This window comes from Aethalodelphis obliquidens, unplaced genomic scaffold (assembly GCF_003676395.1).
Source record: "Aethalodelphis obliquidens isolate GAN/ISIS:26980383/991018 unplaced genomic scaffold, ASM367639v1 scaffold43, whole genome shotgun sequence".
Lineage (NCBI taxonomy): Eukaryota > Metazoa > Chordata > Mammalia > Artiodactyla > Delphinidae > Aethalodelphis > Aethalodelphis obliquidens.
In genome coordinates, this window is record NW_020837987.1 from 8,470,669 (window position 1) to 8,494,301 (window position 23,633).

At 55.1% G+C, this 23,633-nt stretch overlaps 3 protein-coding genes and 1 non-coding gene across 5 annotated transcripts; 2 read left to right on the forward strand and 2 right to left on the reverse strand.

Annotated features, from left to right (window-relative positions):
- Positions 1 to 460: 460 nt before the first annotated feature.
- Positions 461 to 553, reverse strand: TRNAI-UAU (transfer RNA isoleucine (anticodon UAU)). The gene is given in 2 exon segments: positions 461 to 496; positions 516 to 553. It is a non-coding gene; the product is annotated as a tRNA-Ile (tRNA).
- A 316-nt stretch (positions 554 to 869) lies between these two features.
- On the forward strand, positions 870 to 14,224 carry PLEKHG2 (pleckstrin homology and RhoGEF domain containing G2). The gene is made up of 20 exons (XM_027079525.1): positions 870 to 1,745; positions 2,411 to 2,534; positions 3,335 to 3,606; positions 3,685 to 3,785; positions 4,713 to 4,779; positions 4,899 to 4,945; positions 5,185 to 5,335; positions 5,658 to 5,795; positions 5,988 to 6,188; positions 6,632 to 6,724; positions 6,814 to 6,900; positions 7,487 to 7,520; positions 7,612 to 7,713; positions 7,812 to 7,859; positions 7,937 to 7,975; positions 8,142 to 8,158; positions 8,344 to 8,525; positions 8,647 to 9,554; positions 9,637 to 10,792; positions 11,151 to 14,224. Exons 2-20 carry the CDS (start codon positions 2,432 to 2,434, stop codon positions 11,227 to 11,229), a joined length of 3,825 nt encoding a protein of 1,274 aa, XP_026935326.1. The 5' UTR covers positions 870 to 1,745; positions 2,411 to 2,431; the 3' UTR covers positions 11,230 to 14,224.
- Positions 14,225 to 15,372: 1,148 nt separating this feature from the next.
- Positions 15,373 to 18,063, reverse strand: RPS16 (ribosomal protein S16). Of its 2 annotated transcripts, XM_027079524.1 has the most exons (5): positions 17,896 to 18,063; positions 17,657 to 17,758; positions 15,875 to 15,971; positions 15,726 to 15,773; positions 15,373 to 15,584 (listed from the first exon to the last, which is right to left on the reverse strand). In XM_027079524.1, exons 1-5 carry the CDS (start codon positions 17,941 to 17,943, stop codon positions 15,439 to 15,441), a joined length of 441 nt encoding a protein of 146 aa, XP_026935325.1. In that variant the 5' UTR covers positions 17,944 to 18,063; the 3' UTR covers positions 15,373 to 15,438. The 2 variants fall into 2 exon arrangements, with proteins under 2 accessions (XP_026935325.1, XP_026935324.1); XM_027079523.1 differs by having other exon boundaries at positions 15,374 to 15,584; positions 15,726 to 15,971; positions 17,896 to 18,032.
- A 1,832-nt stretch (positions 18,064 to 19,895) lies between these two features.
- On the forward strand, positions 19,896 to 22,225 carry LOC113606239 (uncharacterized). The gene is made up of 5 exons (XM_027080367.1): positions 19,896 to 19,903; positions 20,102 to 20,342; positions 20,472 to 20,516; positions 21,477 to 21,915; positions 22,008 to 22,225. The coding sequence occupies exons 1-4, from the start codon at positions 19,896 to 19,898 to the stop codon at positions 21,912 to 21,914; spliced, it is 732 nt and encodes a 243-aa protein (XP_026936168.1). The 3' UTR covers position 21,915; positions 22,008 to 22,225.
- The last annotated feature ends 1,408 nt before the right edge of the window (positions 22,226 to 23,633 follow it).

Genomic DNA, 23,633 nt, shown 5'->3' on the forward strand with positions numbered 1-23,633 from the left:
GATGTTAATTAAACATTGTGGTAATTATTTTACAATTTATACGTATCTAAAATTATTATTTTGTACACCTTGGACTAACACAATGTTATACGGCGATTACATTTCAATAAAACTGGGGGACGGTGGGGGGGGGCGGGAATCCAAGACAAAAAGATGGAGAAGGAGACAGTATCACATAGGCAGTTTGCTGAGGACCCACAGCCTGACACATCTCCTACTGATTTGCAGACTCAAATTACCAGGCATCTAAGAGGCAATACCACCCCCTGGTGACCAAGAGGAAAACGGCATCTCCCCACAACAGAAAACACTCCCTAACAGATCGTCACCAGAGTCCCAGGATTCCTCCCAGCTTAAAAATTCAGGAGACCGAAACGTTTATTCTTTTAAGTGATATAGATGTTCGGGTTGATTAATAAGATGCATAAATTGACAAAAACCGGTACGAGAAAACTAAAAGTGCTCCAGGTGAGGATCGAACTCACAACCTCGGCATCGCTCCGCTCGCACTGTTATATAAGTACCGCGCGCTAACCGATTGCGCCACTGGAGCTCCGGCCGCACCCTTGCGCCGCGGGATCTTTCAGTCATTTCTGGCCACGTGACCTTGATGGATTGCTCCGCCTCGTCTTTGCATATACAAATAGGAATCTATGGATTGGCCAATAGGAGAAAGTGCGTTACCAGTTCCGGATTCTCACGCCTGGAAGGCTCTTGCTGTAAAAGGGAAAAGTCCGCGAGGCTTTTGGAATGTGGGGGTGTAGCCTGCCTGGGACTCGCCTTCTCATGAATATTCAGAAACCAGAGAGGAGGGGTCTTAACCCTTCGTTGGCTGGCCGGCCGGAAGGCGGCCCCTCCCCCCTGCGGGCGGGAACAGGATATGAGCCCGGGCGGCTGGGGGGAGGGGAAGCCCCAGGCGACCGCCCCCCGCCCCACTGCTGGGACCGGGCTCTCCAGCCACAGATGTATGTGGCGCCGCCGCCGCCGCCAGAGCCGGCGCCACCCATCCCGGAGCCTGAGGGGTCCACAGTCGCAGACTCCAGCCTCCCGAAACTGCACCGCGTCCTGAGGGACCCCGAAGCCCGGGCCCCAGCGTCCAGGCTAGAGGACCCCAGATATCCAGGTGCCCAGCGCCCCCTCCTGGAGGAGCTAGGAGTCCGGGACATAAGCGCCGCGCGACCCTGGAGGCCGAGCTTCCTGCACCCGGTTTCCAAGAATTTAGGATCCCAGACCGGAGATTCCCTCCAGAGTTTCCCAGAAAGCTGAGCCCAGGACTCCCCGGGTTTGAGGAACTTGGGATACGGACTCCTAGCGCCCCATCCAGCCCGTTTGGGGTTGAAGCGCCAACTACTTCAAGAGGACCCTGGAATTTGGGGCTCCCTGCGCTCCCTCCTGGGGTTGGTTTAATCCCTGCTCTTAGAGTTAGGGGAACTCAGGAATCCGGCCCCCCCACCCCACGGCCCCATCTAGAAGACTCAGGAATTTGGGTTCCCAGCACCCCCATCTGAGACTCAAGAATCGACGCCCCCAGCATCTTCCATTTAGAGGACCAAAGAAATTTGGACCACTGCACCCCATCCTCCGAGAGACCCCGGATTCTGGCTCACGGATCCTGAGAGCCCGAAGTTCAAACCCCTGACTTGCAGAGAGACCCAGGAGTCCCGGCTCTGCGCCTCCCCGGGGACCGTGCTAGGGTCGAATAGGAACTGGGCTGCCTCGGTTCGGGGCTGGAGACTCCCCGGGAGGTGAGGGGGGAGGCGAGGGGCCCCGACGGGTTGGGGGAGGGGGCGGCGCCGCTGCCGCTGAACAATGAGGGGGCGTGCCGGCGGGGGGCGAGCGGAGGAGCTGGCGGGAGTTGGGGGCTAGAGGGGTGTGGGGAGGCGCTGCAGGGGAGCTGCGGCGGTGGGAACAGTGAGTGGATCACGGAGGGACTGGCTGGAGGGGGTCGAGAACTCAGGGCCAGCGCCCCAACTCGCAGCTCTCCGCGGGGGAGGGAGCCGTCTGCAGGACCCTGGCATCCGGTCCCCCAGCCTCCTCCGCCCTCCCCTGGGACCCCGCGGCCTCCCGCCCACGGCTTTTTCCCAGCCCTGCCCCTCGCCCTCGGCTCCAGCCGGAGCCCAAACGTTCCCAGGATCCCTGAGCCTCCGGCCCCAGACACAGCAGACTCACAGCTTGGACGACTCTTTCGCTCGCTTTACTCTTTTGTCTCACCCTTTCCATCTTTTTCTCAGTGTTATCTCTCCTTGCTCCCCTCTTTCTATCACTTTGCCTCTGTCTCCCCCAGTAGTTACTCCCAGGGCCCCCTCCCAGGATTTAGACCACACTGTTCATTCTCAGACCCCAGCCTCTGAGCGTGGGGGGCAGGGAGGCCTATGGGGTCCTGATATCCAGGAAGGGGGTCTTTCTGCAGAAGCCGCTGAGCCACTCAGCCATGCCCGAAGGAGCCCGTGGACTGGGCCTGTCCAAACCCAGCCCTAGCCTCGGCCGCAGAGGTGAAGTGTGTGACTGTGCGGCTGTGTGTGAGACTCGGACAGGTGAGCCTGTGAGGGAGGGGTGGAGCCTGCTGGGCATTCATTCTTTCATGAAAGACACTGCAACGCTCTGGGGCTGACCCAGTGCTGGCAACACAGGCTGACCAAGACAGCCCCAGCCCTGCGTGCACAGAGCTTCAGGTCTGGTCCGGGAGATGGACCCATCCCCATACCATGATAGTCCAGAGGGGAAGCCCAGCATAGAATGGTCAGGGCTGGGATGAGGAAAGCCCCGGGGACTGTGGGAACTTAATCTGGGAGGTCCAGGGAGGCTTCCTGGAGGAGGGGACATCTAAACTGAGAATTGAAAGATGAGGAGGAATGAGTTGAGCGAGGCAAGGAAGAGTGTTCTGCACAGAGGGAACAGTATGTGCAGGGGCACAGAGGTGAGAAGAGGCTGCTTATTTGAGTAACTGAAAGAAGCTGAGTGTGACTGGAGTCCAGAGGGTAAGAAGTGGTGTGTCGGGAGGAGAGCAGACTGGAAAGGTCTCTAATGGCCACCTTGCACAGGCCCCTGTGGATCTGAGGAATCTGGACTTTACCCTGAGGGCAGGAATGGGGTTATACTCATGGGAGTGACAGAGTCAGGCCAATTAATAAAGTTCTCCCAGGATGACACATGGAGGTGGATTTAAGGAATGGAGACCAGCAGTCCAGAGAGGACCCTGAAGGGAGAGGACAGGGCACAGTGAGGGGAGCAGGGAGCCTATGGGAGAGCTGTTGAGCAGGGGTGGGTGAGCGTGGGGGCTAAGTGCACTAACTCAGTTGGGGAGACCCCCTGATCGCCTCTTCCACACCCCCAGCAGCCCCTGCAACCCCCGCCATGGCCTCCCCCCGAGGTTCTGGGAGCTCCACATCCCTGAGCACAGTGGGCTCAGAGGGGGACCCGGCTCCGGGGCCCACCCCAGCCTGCTTGGCCTCCAGGCCAGAGCCCCTTCCGGGGCCCCCCATCCGCCTGCATCTGTCGCCCGTGGGGACCCCAGCTTCGGCGAAACCCTCGAGGCTGGAGCGTGTGGCCCGTGAGATCGTGGAGACGGAGCGGGCCTATGTCCGGGACCTCCGCAGCATCGTGGAGGTGAGGCGGGTAGGCACCCAAGTGCAGTGGGGACCCAGGCCAGCCCCTCCACCCCTGTAACCCCAGTCATTCCCACAGGACTACTTGGGCCCTCTGCTGGACGGCGGGGTTCTGGGGCTGAGCACGGAGCAGGTGGGCACGCTGTTTGCCAACATTGAGGACATCTACGAGTTCAGCAGGTCAGGGACGGGTGGGATGGGCAGCAGCGCTGGCTCGGGGGGTCGGGGAGGCAGGCTGTGTTCTAACCCCAACCTTGGCACCCCACAGTGCCCTGTCCAGTCTGGAACACGGGGCGTCGTGACGTTGGGCAGGGGTCATGATGGGGAGTGAGCATCCAGAGTGGTGGAGGAGTGAGGTGGATGGGAGCCTGAGGGCCCAGCTGAGGTCCAGATATCGGGAGGGGTCCAGGCAGCGAGATGGGGCTATCGCTATGTCAGGTCTGGGATCGCGATGAATCCAAGGCTTGTGTGGGGCCTGAGGATCGTGACAGTGTGAGCATTTGTGTGACCAGCTCATCCTGGGAAACCCCTCAGTCCCAGACAAACCAGAATGGTTGGCCACTCAGTCCAAGGGGCATGACACCGAGTGTCTTGATGACACCTAATTACACTTATTATTATCATTATTATTATTATTTTTTGGCCGCACTGCTTGGCTTGTGGGATCTTAGTTCCCCAACCAGGGATTGAACCCAGACCCGGCAGCGAAAGCGCGGAGTCCTAACCACTGGACCACCAGGGAATTCCCTAATTACACTTAAAGTTACTGCAGGAGGTTCGTGAGTCACGACAAGGTCTCGGGGTCACAGTGGGATCTTAAGATCATCACAGCTCTGAGCGTCCTGACACCCCTCTCCCTGGGTTGTGCCATGAGACGCCCCAGGCTCATGCCAGCTGTGACAAGATCTGGGGCCGAGGAATGTAATAGTAACCAAGGACAAAGTCTGAGCAGGTTGCAGTCCCCCATGTCGCGATCAGAGGACCCTTCATATGGACATGACATCCCTTGAGAGATCTTGGCAGCCACCAGGGCCCCAGTCTCCTGGAGTCCTCCCATGGGGGGCTGGGGGGCAGGGCACCCCCTCACCCTCCCTCTCCCCTCCACAGCGAGCTCCTGGAGGACCTGGAGGGCAGCAGCAGTGCCGGGGGCATCGCCGAGTGCTTCGTGCAGAGGGTAAGGCGAGGGCCTGGGCTGGGGCCTGGGTAAGGGGGGAGCAGGCCTGGGCTAGGCGTTGCGGGGGGGTCATGGGGAGTCGGGAACTGAGGTCTCCCTGACTCCCTTGCTGCCCACAGAGCGAGGATTTTGACATCTACACGTTGTACTGCATGAACTACCCGAGGTGAGGGCCAAGGAGCCCCTGCGGGGCCCCAGGCTGTGCCCACGAGCTGATGTACCAGCCAAGCTCCCTCCACCCGGACCCATCCAGCTCCTGCCATACCGTGACAGCGTCCACCCTCTCCCTAACCCACCCTGACCCGGGTGGGCCCCTGAGAGTTCCAAAACCCTGGCCACTCCCTGACCCCTCCCAGCCTTGCCCACTGTAGCTGCAAGTCTCCCTGACCTGTGCTGTGCCCCCAGCTCCCTGGCCCTGCTCCGGGAGCTGTCAGTGTCTCCGCCAGCAGCCCTGTGGCTGCAGGAGCGCCAGGCCCAGCTCCACCACTCACTGCCCCTGCAGAGCTTCCTGCTGAAGCCTGTTCAGCGCATCCTCAAGTACCATCTGCTGCTGCAGGTCAGCTGTGGCCCCTGGGGGGCTGCTTGGGGAGGGGCAAGGTCCTGTCCATTGGCCACCTGGTGGAACATCTGGAGAGTGGACCGTGGATGAGTTGGGCAAGGCCTGGGGAGGCATCCGGTCCCTAGAAACTGGGCAGGTGCTTGGGGCAGGGTCTTGCTGGCAGTGGGGGCTGGCGCCAGCTGATTTCACTTCGTGTCTTTGCCTGTTTGTCTCTCTCCGTCTCTGCCCCTGCCTTTATTTCTCTCTCTCTCTTATCCTTGTCATTCTTTCCTCCTCTGTTCCTCTTCCACTCCCTGGGTGCCTGGTGGCTGCCCTCCAGGAGCTAGGCAAGCACTGGGTGGAGGGCCCAGACGCCGGGGGCCGCGAGTTGGTGGAGGAGGCTATCGTGTCCATGACAGCGGTCGCCTGGTACATCAATGACATGAAACGCAAGCAGGAGCACGCTGCGCGCCTCCAGGTGACCCCTGGGAGAGGGCTGGGACCGGCGGCATGAGGGGCAGTGGGTGTGATGGCCTTTGCGGGGTTCGGTCCGTGCGTTGGAGGGCGGGCTGGGACAGCGCAGTCTGGTTGCTAACCCCCCTGTGTTGGTATGCGTACACCGCCCACCGGTGTGTTCCTGTGCCCGCTGCACCCGGCGTGGTCCCGGCAGGAGGTGCAGCGGCGGCTGGGTGGCTGGACCGGTCCGGAGCTCAGTGCTTTTGGCGAGCTGGTGCTGGAGGGCGCATTCCGAGGTGGTGGAGGGGGCGGCCCCCGACTTCGAGGGGGTGAACGGCTGCTCTTTCTATTCTCACGGATGCTGCTCGTGGCCAAGCGCCGGGGACCAGAATACACATACAAGGGCCACATCTTCGTGAGTTCAGGGATGGGGCAGGGCCAGAATGTTACCTGCCAGGTATGTTCTATACACGCATACCTGTAGACCTAAAGGCTGGGGGCAGGATCCGCAAGGAGGGACAACCCAGCTTAAAAGGGCCATGTTTTCTTGAGTCCGAGGTGGGGGGGCAGGGTTTAATAAGGAGGGGTGAGGCCAGTGGGATGCACGGGTGGTGCGGGCCTGGAGGGGGAGGACCTGGATTTGCCCACCAGACAAGCATCTTCATGGGCAGGCATGTCTTCTTGATCCAGATGAGGCGGGGAGGGCTGGTGAGGGAGAGCTGAGCCCAGCCTGGTGGGGAGGGTTGACAGGGGGAAAGGGGACATCTTTCTAGGGGGTAGGGACCCAGATACACACGAGGGGCACATGGATGAGTCTGAGGCCTCTGAACTTGCCTCCCCTCTCTGCCCCTCATCCAGTGTTGCAACCTGAGTGTGACTGAGAGCCCTCGAGACCCTCTAGGGTTCAAGGTGTCTGATCTGACCATTCCCAAGCACAGACACCTGCTCCAGGTGAGCAGAGGGTGGGGCTGGGCGGGCAGGGATCCCCCAGTCCCTAGACCTCACCCCTGGCTCCCCATTCCACCCCACCCTGCCCCCAGGCCAAGAACCAAGAAGAGAAGAGGCTGTGGATTCACTGTCTCCAGCGCCTCTTCTTTGAGAATCACCCCGCCTCCATCCCTGCCAAGGTACAGCTCCTGCCACCGCGGGGGGTCCTCAGGGTGCTGGAGACTCCCCTCCCCCAGTAACACCGAAAAACCCTGACTGCAGGGGGTGCCGTCTTAGAACATGGTAGTTAAATTGCAGCGTTACGTTGCCGGGGTTTCAATCCCAGCTCCATCACATCCCTGCTTTGTGACTTTAGGCAAGTAATTTAACCTCTCTGGCTTCAGTTTCCTCACCTGGAGGAATGACAGCATTAACCTCATAGGGTTGCGGTGAGGATTAGTCATTATCAGTCGTGTAAGGCACCTGACATGTAGTAGCACCCTTTTTTTTTTTTTTTGCGGTACGCGGGCTTCTCACTGTCGTGGCCTCTCCCGTTGCGGAGCACAGGCTCCAGACGCGCAGGCTCAGCGGCCATGGCTCACGGGCCCAGCTGCTCCGCGGCATGTGGGATCTTCCCGGACCGGGGCATGAACCCGTGTCGCCTACATCGGCAGGCAGACTCTCAACCACTGCGCCACCAGGGAAGCCCAGCAGCACCCTTCAATAGGACCGTGACTGGGGTGCTCAGGGACCAGCCCCCTCATCCCTCATCCTTGTCTCTTTCAGGCAAAACAAGTTCTCCTTGAAAACAGCCTGCACTGTGAGTTGGGGCCCTGTGTTGGGAGGATGTGGCAGTAGAGGAATCACTTCTAAGAAAAAGTAAAGTGTTAGCCCCAAATCTCTCCCTGCAGGTGCTCCTAAAAGTAAGTCTATCCCAGAGCCCCTGACACCTCCACTTGGGTCTCCCCGACCTCGAGATGCTAGAAGTTTCACCCCTGGACGAAGGAACACAGGTAAAAGAGATGGAACCCTGAGTTCCCTCTCCCTCCACTCCTCCCCCAGAAGCCTGGAGCTGGGCTCCTAACAAGGTTCTGATCCGCCTCTCCCATAGCTCCATCTCCAGGACCCGCCACTACCCGCCGTGGCCGCAGACAGTCTGGTGAGTACCCTTCACCTAAAAGTGAACTAGGCATCAGGTGGGACCTGGCCCCTGACATCACTGTGTCCTCCCTCCAGAGCCCCTGAAGGACCCTTACGTCATGTTTCCACAGAACGGTGAGGGACCACCCACCCCGGCCTGCTCCGTCCCTGTCTGTCTGTCTGTTCCCGGGGATGCCCAGAGTTCGTGAGGGAGGGCTGATAGGGGCAGCTCATCAATGACAAGGAATAACACTTGTTCTTACATCTCACTCTTTTCTCTTTCTCATGTCTTCATCCCCAGCTAAGCCTAGACTCAAGGTGAGAAACATCCTGGGACAGGGTTTGTTTTGGGTCCTGGACTCCTGGGTCTGAGGGAGGAGGGAGCTTGGGTTCCAAAGTGCTGGGTCTGAAGAAGAAGGGGGCTGGGGACTGGATTCCTCTGTCTCAGGGAGGAGGGGGATGGGGCCCTGGACTCCTGCCCTCCTTCCTTTCCTTCCTCACAGCACACTGGCAGTGAGGGGGAGCTCTACCCGCCCTTAGAGCCTCTGCCACCAGTTCCAGCTTCTGAACCCCCTGAGGACCTGGAGGACACTGGGCCCCCCACGCTGGACCCCTCTGGGACCTCAATCACTGAAGAAATCCTGGAGCTGCTAAACCAAAGAGGCCTCCGGGATCCAGGGGTGAGTCGGGCATCCCCTCACGGTGTCCTTGGGGCTCTGGGCCTGGGCAGGCACAGCCTGGGGGTCAGGGGGGCCAACCCACCCTGATACCTTGGGCTTCTTCCTCAGTGCCCACTACAGCCACCCCCCCCATGACATTCCCAAGTTCCCCGGAGATTCCCAGGTGCCAGGCGACAGTGACACCCTCGCATTCCAAGCCCTGCCCAGCCGGGACTCTTCAGAAGAGGAGGAGGAAGAAGAGCTGGATACGGATGAACGGGGCCCTTCCCCACTCCACGTCCTAGAGGGGCTTGAAAGTTCCATTGCGGCTGAAATTCCTGACATTCCCAGCCTTTCCAAAAGTCCTGATGTACCCAACCTCCCTGAAATTCCCAGCCTTTCTGAAATTCCCCAAATGCCCCGCCTTCCCAGTCTCTCTGACATTTCCAGTGTTTTTGAAATGCCCTGCCTTCCAGCCATACCCAGTGTCCCCGACATTCCTAGTCTCTCCAACGCTCCCACCCTCCCCTGTGACTCCTGGCTCCAGAGACCTCTGCAGGAGCCGGATGAGGATCTAGCCACCAGGAGAGAGCTCTTCCCTGGAAGCAGTTCTGGAAAACTGGGAGAGCCCTCCTCAGAAAGCAGGGCAGGCCAAGAGGAGGGTGAAGGAGTATCATACCCAGCTTTCCAGCCCCGGGATGTCACCCAAGGTCAGGAATTCCCAGATGAGCTGGAGTTCCGCCCTTGCTCAGAAATCCGGAGTGCCTGGCGGGCACTGGAGCAGGGGCAGCCGGCCCGGCCAGGTTTCCCAGAGCCGCTGCTGATCCTGGAGGATTCAGATCTAAGTGGAGGCAGCGGAAGCGGGAAGGCAGGAGCCCCAACTTCGGAGAGGTCAGCGTCCCGAGTGCGAGAGTTGGCCCGGCTTTACAGCGAGCGGATCCAGCAGATGCAGCGGGCTGAGACCCGGGCATCAGCCAACGCCCCCCGCCGCCGGCCACGGGCTCTGGCCCAGCCGCAGCTGTTGCCCTGCCTGCCCCGTGAGCAGGCTGAGCCAGGTGAGGTCCAGGTATGTGGTTGGCAGACGCAGCCCATGTGGGGGCATCCATCCTAACTCTCTCCACCTTGCTTTTCATACAGGGCCCCTGCCTGCCTTTGGACATGTGCTCGTATGTGAGCTGGCCTTCTCGCTGACCTGCGCCCAGGAATCTGTCCCCCTAAGCCCTGCTGCCCAGGTTCAAGCTGCCACAGCTGTGACTAAGCAGCGAGGCTGCCTGGACGGCCAGCGTCTAAATGTTTCAAGTTTGCCTGAGCAACACCATCTGGGCATCCAGGTTCCAGCTGCTACCCCTCTGCCTGAGCAAAGAGGCCTCTGGAATATCCGGATTCCAGCCACCACACCTTTGCCCAAGCAGGAAGACCCCCCCAACGGCCAGATGCCAGCTATTACAACTTTGCCGGATCAAGAAGGCCACCCGGAAATCCAAGTTCCAGCTGCCACTCCTTTGCCGGAGCATAGAGGCCACGTGGATATACCGGTTCCATCTACCACCTCTTTTCCTGAGCAAGGATGCCACGTGGACATCCAAGTTCCAATCACCCCAGCTTTGCCTAAGCGGGGAAGTTGCTCTGATGTCATGGCTTTAGCCGCCACTCCTACGCCCAAGCGAGAAGGCCACCTGGACAGCCAGAGCTCAACCAACACCCCGTTAACTAAGCACGGAGATTCTAGGGCTGTTCAGTCCCCAGCCACTGCCTGTGGCCAAGCCGTCGATCCTTTGCTTATACACAGAAGCAGCCTAGACCCTCAGATCCCAGCTGACACCCCAGTGCCCTTGCAACACGACCTCCCTGACATTCAGGTTCCGGGTACCTCACCTTTGCCTGCACATGGAGGCCACCTAGACCATCAGACCCCAGCCAACACTCTGCCGTCCTTGCCCCGGGACCTCCCACACTTTCAGGTTCCAGCTGCCGTACCTTCCCCGCAGCCACAAGGCCTCACGGACACCCAGGTCCAAGCCCTCCCACCTTTGCCCCAGCAGGGAGGCCTCCCGGACATCCAGGGTCCAGCTGCTGCGCCTCTGCTTGAGGAGCAAAGCCTCACAGACCTCCAGGGTCAGAAACTGACACCTTTGTTGGAGCAGAAGAGCCTCACCAACGACCATGTTCCAGCTGCCCCACCTTTGCCTGAGCAAGGGGGCCCTCGGGACATTCAGGGCCTGTTACCCACCCGAGTCCAGACCACGGTGGTTTTGTCTAAACAAGGAGGCCACGCGGTCTCTCACGTTGCCAGGTCAGAGTCGTCAGACTTGAGCCCACCCCACAGTCCCCCACTCACAACCCGGCAGCTCCTGGGCTCCAACGCAGCTGCCCTGTCAAGATACCTGGCAGCCTCATACATCAGCCAGAGCCTGGCGCGGCGGCAAGGGCCTGGAGGAGAGGCTCCCCCGGCCTCCCGGGGCCCTTGGCCCTCCTCCGCCCCCACGTCACGGGCACCTTCACCGCCACCCCAGCCTCAACCCCCAGCGCCCCCAGCCAGGAGGCTCAGCTATGCCACCACGGTCAACATCCACGTCGGGGGTGGCGGGCGGCTACAGCCAGCCAAGGCCCAGGTCAGGTTGAACCACCCTGCTCTCTTGGCAACCCCCCAGGAATCAGTGGGCCTTCGCAGAGCCCAGGGGGCTCCCGACGCCCCTTTCCACATGTGAGCCAGGATGTCGCGCTTCTTGAAAAGCAGAGACTTCAGCCAGATGCCACAGACCCTCAGAAGTCACCCGGAAGTCCAGACGCTGAACACAGGTCTAAAAATTGCCACAGCTTTCCAACACCTGGCGTCTTTGGCACATGGGCCTTATTACTTAACCTGGATTAACCCAACAGGGATGGGGAAGGGGATGTCATTAATATTTTGTTAATATTATGAAATTATGTATCTTTCCCATTCTGGGGGCCGTGGGGGATGACAGAAGACGACAATGAATGGGAAGGTCTGATACAGCACAAATCAGTCGTTCTGAAAATTTGGGGAATCTCAAACTCCTTTGAGAATTACTGAAGACTGGACCCATTACAGTTTGGTGTGTGATTCTAGAGGGTTTATGAACTGCTTGATGCCTATCTAGGAAGGCCAAGTTAAGAAGCTTTCTCCCAAGCAGATCCCTCAAAATTCATTCCCTTAGCAGTTTATCCAGTTGATGTGTCCCACCATCATCTATTCCTCTCATCTACTTAGCCAATTCTATCCACCCAGCTATCTCTCCGTCATCTCCCTCTGTCCATCCGTCTTCCAAACCATCATCCCACCCATATGTCTTGCTTTATTCAACTTTCTCTACCCTATTCATCCATCATCCTACCCCACCCCCCATCTAGCACCCGTTCCTCCGTCAATCCACTCATCTATTATCCCACGTGTCCATCTTCTCCAACCAACTCTCTCCATTCATCCATTTGTCCCTCCATATTCCCATCTATGTCCATTCATTCGTACATCTCATCACTCAACCATCTCGTAATCCATCGAGCCAACCGTCCATTTAACCATCTCTGCCACCATCCATCCAACCATTTTAATCTCTTTACATCCATCCCTCCTTAATTGGATTCTTCTGGGTCTTGGTACTACAAAATTTCGGAGACAAGTTCCCCGCTAATGCCAAAATGGATCAGGTTTGGGGTTCTGGCAGAAGGGTCCCACATCTGCCTTATTTCTCTTGGCAACCACTCTCCACCCTCCTAAGTATTCCAGTTCTCGTACCCACCCATCGAATTCTTCTATCAGATCTCTTTACTCCCTCTCTCTAGTTGGGGGCCTCTACAGTGCCTCAATATGCCCCCACACCCCAAAGTAATTCAGGTCTTAGGGACAAAGGCTTTTATATTAACATCGTTCTGTCCTCCTCCCAGCAGTGGTATGCCCAGTGAGAAGCACAATTTAAGCAGTTTCTTTGGTCATATTAGCTGCTTTTATTGAACACTTAACCTCTTGTGCTTTAGTGCATCATCTGTTTAGTCTTCCCTGGAATTCTCTGAGACACCACAGCATCATGGCTGAGTTGAAGTCCCAGCTTTTCTAGTACTTGGTGTGTTAACTTCCCTCCGAGCCTCGGTTTCCTCATCTGCACAATGAGGACAGCAATACCTGCCTCGCAGGATCATCGGAAAGTTTCAGTGAGCGTATCCTTACTTCCCAAATGTATTTAAGCCTGACTCACCGAGGCAGTGTTCAAATCAGATGCCCCAGGATCTAGTCCCAACCCATGGAATGAGAACCTCCAAGGCAGGAGCCTAAGAGTCTGGTTTTAACAATCAATTAACGGCAACAACAAAAAATGCTGTTATTGAGTACTAACTGCATACCACAGGCATTAGTCACTTTATTTGAACTCGTTCACTCTGAGTCCTCACAACATCCCTAAAAGGCAAGTGAGGATGATTCTTACCCCCCACTTTAGAGATGAGGAAACTGAGGCACATAGAGGATAAGGGACTTGCCCAAACAAGTGGGAAGGAGCAGAGCTGGGACTCATCCACACTGCCAAGCCCGTCGGCACTTTTACTTGAGTGTGTCAGGCGCTGTTCTTGTCACTGGGGGCACAACAGGGAATAATTCCTTGCCCACAAGGGGCTTGCAGCCTGGTGCTCCAAAGGCCCTAGGTAATTGGTCATTAGCTGGGTAAAGTGAGTAAGTCCTGGCTCAGTAAGCGTCAGCTGCTGGCTTCTATTCAGTTATTGAGTGGTTACCATGCCATACACCAGAGCCTAGGCTGAGTCGGCTTCTTGGCCTGGACCTGCTCCGCTGCAGCCTCCCGACAAAGGTCAGGGCTGAGGCTGGCCCTCCCCTCTTCCGCCCCCGGCTGCACATTCCCAGCTGAAAGAAAGTTCCCAGCCTGGCCTGGGCTCCCAGCGGTGCCGGAATTCCTGGTATTTGAGGAGGCAGCAGGGAGGAAGGAGGCCATCTACTCCAAGGCTTGGAGTGAGGAAGGAGAGGCAAGCCCCCTCAGCCACTCCAGATGCATCCCAGCTGTGCCTCTGGGAGGGGGCTAAGAGTCTCAGTAAGGGGGTCTCCGGACCCCGTGCGAAAACCCTGGGCACTAGGCCTGCCTCGGGCCCTCCTACTCCCTGCCCCTGAATTCCATTCCTCCTGCCTGCCTGACTTCTACCTCTGCTTCATAACCCCAGCTCCAACGCCTCCTCAGGAATACCTTTCTTGCTGGTCTACTACAGCCTGCCTTTTGTAAACTGTCTTTAGAGCTGCAATTAAGACAGGCTTGAAAAGGGAAAGGGCAGCTGTCCACTGCCTTCTTTGGGACACTGCTGCCCTCCTTGGGATGTTTAGGTTAATGCCAGCCAAACCCAGTTAACCCGAGCTAACTCCAGCTCCAGTGCAAAACTTGGTAAGTTATTTAGCCACTAGGCTAACTTTCTCACCAGCTAACACGAAGACACCTGCCTGTCGCCAACCTCACAGGGATGTTGTAAACACTTAGCCTGGCAACCAGATGGAGCTCAATCAACCCCATTCTCCATCTGTAAGAAGCACTTTGTATGTTTTCTCTGTACACCAGTGCTGTCCCACAGAATTTTCCTGTGACAATGTTCTCATCAGTGCAGCCCAGCTTGGCGGCCACATGTGGCTACGGTTTTGGTAGGGCAGACATACAAAAAGGGCAACTAGTCAGTAAATCCCAAGGTCCTTCTTTTATAAAGAAAATTTGTGAAACTCTCCTTGATTAAGTGTGTAATGATGTTCTTGCCAGTACTCAGCAGGGGGAGTAGTGAGGAAGCCCACTTGGGGGCAGATCGCTTAAGTATCCAGGTTGGCTGCAAAGGCTGGTATGGAAGCACAGATGCCCTTCCCACCCCAATGATGTTCACTAGCTTCCTTTAAAAATGGGGAAAGAAACTGAAGGCAACTTAATTCACAAACAGTACTTCCCAATACGTATACCAGGGCCATCCCACAGAACTTTCTTCCATGATGGAAATGCTCTATCATCTCTGCAGCCCAGTGGTAGCAACTGAGAGCCCACCTAAGTCAGCTATTATCATCCCATGGCAGACACAATAGATGAACAAGTCCTCAGACCTACATGTTCCCAGGCCCATAAGGACAGTCACCACACTGAGCATAACTGGGACCTACTTTAAGGAGGCCATGGGGGTGTGGCAGACTTTCTCAGGAGTTATTGTTGACATCCTGAAGGATGTGGCCAATCAGGGGGAAATCATGCACCCATCCACAATGGGGTGGTTACAGCCCCCTGCCCCAATCTCAATCCTATCTACACTACAGGTTGGCATTAAGGAAAATTCCTTTCCCAACACAGGCATGGATGGCTCTTAGTTGCTGACTTAAAGACTCCATCCAGGCAGTTTCTCCTCACTTTGTAGTAAAGATTATTGATCTTACACATTTCCCCTGCTCTTCTCTGACATGTCATTAAAACAAGAGCAAAGAGACTTCCCTTGTGGTGCAGTGGCTAACACTGCACATTCCCAATGCAAGGGGCCTGGGTTTGACCCCTGGTCAGGGACTAGATCCCACATGCCACAACTAAGACCCGGCACAGCCACATAAATAAATAAATATTTAAAAATAAATTAAAAAATAAAACAACAGCAAAAAGATTGGGGGAAAAAAAAAACTCACAAGGATACCCCACACAACCAATGACCTAGAACCACGCCCACCTCAGCTGTGCCAACACACTGGACTCTACTGGAGGTGCACAGAAACTGAGACCAGGGCTGCTCCCACCAGCCTCTCCAACCCAACCCATCTCCTACCACGAGTGGTAGCCTCTAGAAAGGCTTCTGGGGCATCTCCTGTATTCCTTTTAGACAAAGACCACCTCAGAAGACCACAGCATAGTCCTTGAAACCTTAAATCCCGTAACATTTTTATTATAAAGGTGAACCCTGATCTTTACGACAGGCTTAACGGTAGGATTTCTGGTAGCGAGCACGGGCACCAGGACCTCCAAACTTTTTGGATTCGCAGCGACGGGGATCAGCTACCAGCAGGGTCCGGTCATACTGGATGAGGATGTCTTTGATCTCCTTCTTGGAAGCCTCATCCACGTCTGGGGATTAAAGTAGGGGTAAAGATTTAGATACGCCAGGAAGTGTCCTCCTGCTCTTTGTGACTAAATGCAAGAGTGCCAGAGCTAGACCTTGACCTGCCCCGCCCCCCAACCTGATGGGAAGGACCCACCCTCACTCACATTTCTGGTAATAGGCCACCAAGGCTTTGGAGATGGACTGGCGGATTGCTGTGAGAAAGAAACACACACACAAAAAAGGTACATCAACTTTAGGAACACCCAAGGGTAGGACCCACCTTCCACCCATGTGCCCAGTTCCTGGGACTCACCATAAATCTGAGCTACATGACCACCACCCTTCACTCGGACACGGATGTCAACACCAGCAAATCGCTCCTTGCCCAGAAGCAGAACAGGTTCCAGTAGCTAGAGCAACAGGAAGCATGACAGGATTTTAGATCACAACCTGGGCAGCCAAGCCACCTCACCGAACATTCCTCCACAACTCTCTCCAAGTAGCTTCGGGCACCACTGGCCTCAAAGTATTAGTGGAAGAGGGTTGGGCTGTTACTCAAGGCACTCTGCACAGCCAGCAGAGCAGGGGCGTTTCCAAGACAGAAGAGATCGCTGAAGGCAACCTGAAACTTGAGGTGGGCTCCCTCCTGTGTTTCCCTCTGGACATCAGATTACCTTTCTTTAAGACTGATTCTTAAAAAAAAAAAAAAAAGACACCCTCCTGAAAAAAAAACTGATTCTTAGAATGCTGGCACTTTAGCCCAACACTAAGGAACACCTCTGCAGCCACCAAGGCTGCCCCAAACAGTGAAAAGCCACTCCTGAGCTACGTCACGTGCTTTCCCCACCTGAGCTCTGTGCCCTCCCTTTGAGTCTCACAGATTTCCAGAAAAATTACAACTATGCTATAACCCTATTTTGTTTTACCTACTTCAGGCCTCAGCTCACAAGTCTCCCCCAACCCTGCTCTGAAGCTTCCACCCAGGTTTGAGCCAGAAACCTTCTCTGGGCTCCTGTACGCCAGCTTTGGCTACTTTGGAGCAGTGTCTGGTACTGGGGTCCAATGTGTCTCCCCCACTGGATTGGGAGCTCTGTGGCGGCAGGCCCTGAAGCCATCAGGGTCACTGATTTGTCTCCAGCTCTCAACACAGGCTGCACACACAAAGCCTTCGAGTAAACTGACAGTAAGAATAAGCCACAATACTCAATTATCTGCTATACCAAGGAATCTCAGACACCACCTTATTAAGTTTTAACTAACCCTGCAACGGAGATGTTATTCTTCACCTTTAAAAGCAATAGACTTAACAAATGCATTCTCACACACACCAACAACCTCACAAGGAAAATCCAATTTACCCTCACAACAGTCCTCCAAGGTAGGAATTATTCCTATTTTACAGAAAAGGTAAGTTACTGCCTCAAATCACTCAGCTAGAAACGGCAGAAATCAAACTCGTATCTCTTTCCATTCTGAGCCAAAGAAACTGAGACCTTCCAATAAAACTTTATTCAGGGAAAAAAAAAAAAAAGAAACTGAGGCTCAGACAGAGAGAGGAGGAACTCCTTTCACAGCCAAGCAGAACAAACTCAAATTCTTATAATGCTTATTAAGTATGTACAATATTCAAACCCTACTTTATTCACAATGTTTCAAAGAACAAAACATTGATTCCTGTTGTCGGAGAGTGTATACTACCCTAAAAGTCAAAACATTAAGAAATAAACAACCTTATATCCCTATTAACTTATTGCAAGAAATCAGACCACATAAACTTGCGTAATCCCCATGCCATCCGGTCCCCAAAACTGAGTGAGCTTCCAAATAACCCAGTTAAGCACCTGCTTAATCTTCAACATCCACGTTTTCACTCTCAATTCAAGCTTTTGTAACATCGCCTGAACCCCCAACACCCGACTCCATTCATCGACAAATACCCCATTTTTCTGTCCCCTACTCAGCTTCTAAACGTCCCATTATTGACACCAGACCCTTCAGCTTCCAAGATCGACGAACTCCAGGAACCCACTTACTCCAACATCTCCATCTCCAGAACCCTCCACTCAACCCAAACAACCATCCTTAATTCCGGTACCTTGTACTGCAGCGTGCGAGGTTCGATCATCTCCAGGGGACGCCCGTTTACCTTGATGAGGCCGTTACCTCGTTTGCAGTGAGCCACGGCCGTGGCCGTCTTCTGCGGAAAGCGAAGGGAAAACAACGGAGCCACGTGAGCTCCGGGCCCCGGCTCCCAAGTCGACCCCAGAACCCTGCCCACAAGCCTCTCCCCGACCCAGGCCTCCTCTCGCCCCTACCATCGGGAACCCGGCTTACCTTGCGTCCGAAGACCTGCACCGACTGCAGAGGGCCCTTAGCCGGCATGGCTGCGAGCGTTCACAGGAGCTCTTCACCGTGCGGCGCCGCAACCGGAAAAGGAAAATGCGGGTCCAACCTGGCTGCTTTTCACGGTCTGCGCAGGCGCGTTGTGCTCACCTTCGCGACAGGAGGGAGCTTTACGGCTAGTGGGCGGGGCTTTGGATTGGCGGCGGGAAGGTGGGTCCAGAGAGCGGAGGGGGCGGGCCCCGGGAGCGGAAGGGGCGGGGCTTGAAGGGTGTCGGGGGGCTGACAGAGAAGGGTGCGGACAAGACGAAATTCACATCCTTGGTCTTCCTTGATCACCGCCAGTTCTCATTTGCATTTAGGCTCTTTAATAACCTCCCTCCACTCCCATACGCAACCGATTATCGCCCTTTTCGAAGGAGGTTTGTGTTACTGCTTCATCATCGGCAATCTTCTTCCCCTCTAGAGTTCCCTTCTGAGAAACCTGGCAGGATTCAGACTCCCCCTACGTCCTAGAACCCACTTCCTTAGAGAGTCCCCCCAGAATCCTTTTCCTCTTAGAGGCCCCTACCCCAGAGTCTGGCTTTCACCAGAACTTCCTTTCTTTTAGAGTCTCCTCCTGCCAGAATTTTTCTCTAAGAGGTCTTCTCCCAAAACCCCCTCCTCAGAATCCTCACACTAGACTCTTTCTTTCCCTGAATCTCCCTCCACTCAGGGCCCTTTCCCCCCGCCATAATTCTCCCCAGAATCTTTCTCTCCTCAGACCCACGAGCCCTAGAATCCCCCTTCTTCAGAAGCTCCTCCCCCAATCTGCTTTTCCCGCAACTGTCCCCCTAGAACCCGTTTTCACAAAATCATCACTTTCAGAGCCCCCTCCCTCAAAATCTACCTTTCCCAAGAATTTGTTTTCCTTCAGAGCCTCCTCTCCCCAGCAATTGTCTCCCCTGAAATTTGCCTCCCCACTAGAATCCCCCACTCCTTGGAGACGCTCCAAAATTCTACTCTTCAGAGTCTCTGAGAACCCTCTTTCTCCGGACCCCCCCAAATCACCCTCCTCTCTAGGCTCCTCCCACACAGAATTCTCTATCCCAGGAGTCCCCAACCCTCAGGATCTAACGCCAGGTGATCTGAGGTAGAGCTGATGTAATAATAATAGAAATAAAGTGCACAATAAATGTAATGCACTTGAATCATCCCGAAACCATCCTCACCCCCACCCCCGGTCCTTGGAAAAATTGTCTTCCACGAAAACGGTCCCTGGTGCCAAAAAGGTTGGGGACCACTGCTCTATCCCCAGTCCCCCCAGCCCATCTGAGGAACCTCAGGATTGGGTAGCTCCCTGGCCCCCCACCACTCAGGATGCTCCCTTCCTAGCCCAGAGCTCCCTCTCAGGGCTGCAGGGAGCCCACCGTTGCCTCAGTTTCTCTGGCAGCACTGGGTCTGGAGTCCAAAGTGCAAAAGGGTGTGGTGGCTCACCTGTTCCTGGAGGGTCCAAGACAGGGTGGAGATTGGTGGGCAGGTCAGGGGCCGGAGGGAGGATCCTGCAGCTCAGAATCCAGCTCCTAAAGGGTGAGAGAGGGAGAGGAGCCAGGCCCCGGGGAGAGAGGAAGGGAAGACCCAGTGGCTGACTTGGAGGGACCCACAGACAGATACACAGCACAAGAGAGAGACAGGCACACATGGAGGAGAAGGCAAAGACGGGACCAACAGAGGAGAGGAAAAAGAAGAGAGACACCAGGTCAGTCAAAGATAGAGCCAGGAGACACAAGTGACAGAGATCCAGAGGCAGAGAGGCCAACCCTCAGAGAAAGAAGACAGGCAGGTACAGGCAGGCACGAAGATTCCAAGACACTTCCAACAGAAATAGAAGTAGAAAGCAGAGCAGAGACTCCCAAATATGTACCTGCAGACACAGATAAAGCCTAACCCTGGTGTTTTCCAGTGAGAAGACAGGCCACAGAATGCACATGCTTTCACACACTCTGTACTGCCTTATGGGCCTGTTTGGGGGGCAGGGGAAGCTTCCAAACTCTCCAGTCTCTCCACGGTGATCCTCGTAGCCTTGCTAAGTCTGGTATCTTGGGTGGGGGGAAAGAAGTGGGTCTGGGAGTCCCCTGACCTAGGTCCTCCCTATTCTAGGGTCACCATCTCCTCCAACTTCTTGGAGTACATTTCCTGGGTATCTGTGGATTGAGTAAAGCTGGAAGGGAGGGAAAGGGGGCAATTCCCTCACCTATTCCAGTTTTCCAACTTGCTCCCACTCTCTGTACCTCTTGTTTCCAGGACCCCAGGCCGGAACCAGAGAAAGTCTGGGGGTGGGCAGGGTGCCCATGTGGCCTCTCTGGACCATCCTCCTGCTGGTGCTGCCCTTGGGAGGCCTAGGACCACCCTTCTGCCCAAGGGAGACTTTCTGCTTCCTCATTGCCATCATGAAGTTGCTGGTGAGTAGGGAGGGAAGAGCCAGCAGACAGGGGCAGGCTAGTTAGGGAGTGGGTGGGGGGCATGTTGAGGAAAGGCCAGTCTCTCCCCCCCACCAAAATCTGATTTTACTCCCTACCTCGCCATTGTAGGGAAGCAAAAATGATGGTACTCTTTACACCGCAGATGATCTTTTGGTGGGTATCTCATTAGCTCCTTACTGAAGTTGGAAGTTTAGGGAGAGCCCACTAGGCTCAGAACATGCACATGTTAAGGCCAGGAGACAGGCAGGCTGGTATTCTGGTTGTCCAGCTCCTGACCCACCCCAGCCTTGACAAATATATATGGCCTGCATTGTGTCTTCATTGCTGCGCGCAGGCTTTCTCTAGTTGCAGGGAGCTGGGGCTACTCTTCGTTGCGGAGCACGGGCTTCTCATTGCGGTGGCTTCTCTTGATGCACAGCACGGGCTCTAGGCCTGTAGGCTTTAGTGGCTGTGGCACTTGGGCTCAGTAGTTGTGGCACATGGGCTTAGTTGCTCCATGGCATGTGGGATCTTCCCGGACCAGGGCTCAAACCCGTGTCCCCTTCATTGGCAGGTGGATTCTTAACCACTGCGCCACCAGGGACAACAACAAATATATTTTATTCACTGCGGTCTCCAACACCTACTACAGTGACTGGCACATAATCACAACAAAGGATGATGGTGATGATTACAGCTATTCTCATATAGTGCTTACCCTGTGCCAGGTACTCGTCAGCATATTAGCTTAATTACTCTTCACACTGACCCTATGAGGTAAACAAGGCCATCATGTATGGATGTGAAGGTGTACACTGCACAAGAATCCCACATCTACAAGGACAGTATTCTCATCTTGGATATATTTGTCAATTTCCAGCAGACGGCAGTAAAGTATCTTGTTCTAACAAAATCAGCACTTAGAAGTACTTTAAGGAAGGAGTGTCTTTTTCTAACTTACACAGGTGCAGTTCCAGTGAAGGTAGGGATTATTCAGAGCTCCACTTTACAGACGAGGAAACTGAGGCTCAGAGAAGTGAAGGGGCTTGTCCCAGGCCACAAGTCAGAAATTGTGGGGGTGAGGACTTGGGATCAGTCCTTGCCCAGAGACACCAGATCATTCTGTCCCCACAGGTGTGTCCTGCTGAGGCTCTAGGCTGCTTCTGGCTGGAGCTGTCTGTGATTGGGTTTGAGGAGGGCCCATCCATGGAGACTGCTGTGTTCCGGCTACAACGCCTATTGGATGCCCTCAGGTCCTGGCTGTGGGTGACTGGCTGGGGCCCTTGTCCACCCTGTGGAGGACACCCTCAGAGACCTGTCCATCTTTTTCTGGCCAAACTCTTGGAGTTATTACAGGGTGCTTGTGCTCAGCATCTGCCCTCAGCACGAACCTGGGAGGTTCGTGGGAAGGATACAGACTCCCTGGTACTCCCGGAGAGGCTGCGTGGAGAGAGGGAGAGGAGATTCGGTCTTCAGCCCCAGTTCCCAAACCCCAAGCCTTCTCCTTCTAGGCCAGAGGATCTCACCCAGAGCCCCAGAAGCCAGGGGAAGAGGAGAGAAAGTAAAATATAAGGTGAGATCTGAAGCCTGAAGTCTCTGACCTACTGGGGCAGAGGGTTGGATAAATTGCCCACACCTGTCCCCATTGTTCTCCCTCTCTTTCAGATACTCCCTCCTCTCTCCTCTTCCAGGAAGGGACCGAGAATTGCACACCTGTCCTCCAAACTCATCCCCATCCCTTGAGGACAGGAAGAGTCTTGTGGCTCACATTCCTGGCTGCAAATAGTCACCACGTGGAAAACTTTTTTTTTTTTTTTTGCGGTAAGCGGGCCTCTCACTGTTGTGGCCTCTCCCATTGCGGAGCACAGGCTCCGGATGCGCAGACTCAGCAGCCATGCCCCACGGACCCAGCCGCTCCGCGGCATGTGGGATCTTCCCGGACCGCGGCACGAACCCGTGTCCCCTGCATCGGCAGGCAGACTCTCAGCCACTGCGCCACCAGGGAAGCCCTGGAAAACTTTTAAGTGATGCTGATGGCCAGGTCCCAGCCCAGAGAATTTGACAATTGGTCTCTGGTGAATCCTGAACATCTATATATGTATTTTTTGAATATTTGAATTTTATTTATTTTTTTATACAGCAGGTTCTTGTTAGTTATCTATTTTATACATATTAGTGTATATATGTCAATCCCAGTTCATCCCACCGCCCCCCCACCCCCTGCCGCTTTCCCCCCTTGGTGTCCATACGTTTGTTCTCTACATCTGTGTCTCTATTTCTGCCCTGCAAACCGGTTCATCTGTACCATTTTTCTAGGTTCCACATATATGCGTTAATATACGATATTTGCTGAACATCTATATTTTTAAAATCAACTTTATTGAGACATAATTTACATATATTTTTTAAAATATAAATTTATTTATTCATTTATTTAGTTTTGGCTGCGTTGGGTCTTTGTTGCTGCGCGCAGGCTTTCTCTAGTTGCGGTGAGCGGGGGGCTACTCTTCATTGAGGTGCGCGGGCTTCTCATTGCGGTGGCTTCTCTTGTTGCCAAGCATGGGCTCTAGGCATGCAGGCTTTGGTAGTTGTGGCATGCCGGCTCAGTAGTTGTGGCTCGCGGGCTCTAGAGCACAGGCTCAGTGGTTGTGGTGCATGGGCTTAGTTGCTCTGCGGCATGTGGAATCTTCCTGGACCAGGGCTTAAACCCGTGTCGCCTACATTGGCAGGTGGATTATTATTATTATTATTTTTTTTTGCGGTACTCGGGCCTCTCACTGCTGTGGCCTCTCCCGTTGTGGAGCGTAGGCTCCAGATGCACAGGCTCAGCGGCCATGGCTCATGGGCCTAGCCGCTCCACAGCATGCGGGATCTGCCCGGACCGGGGCACGAACCCGCGTCCCCTGCATTGGCAGGCGGACTCTCAACCACCGTGGCACCAGGGAAGCCCGGCAGGTGGATTCTTTTTTTGTCGTACGCGGGCCTCTCACTGTTGTGGCCTCTCCCGTTGCGGAGCACAGGCTCCGGACGCACAGGCTCAGCGACCATGGCTCACGGGCCCAGCCGCTCCGCGGCATGTGGGATCTTCCCGGACCGGGTCACGAACCCGTATCCCCTGCATCGGCAGGCGGATTCTCAACCACTGCGCCACCAGGGAAGTCCCTACATAGTTTATTTTTAAGCTTTGGTTACCTTGTATACAAACTAGGGGTATCTACCTCCTAGGAATGTTTCAGAGGCTGTGAGATAAAGTCTGATTTATTTGCAAATTTGTTATTATTTGCTAATCTC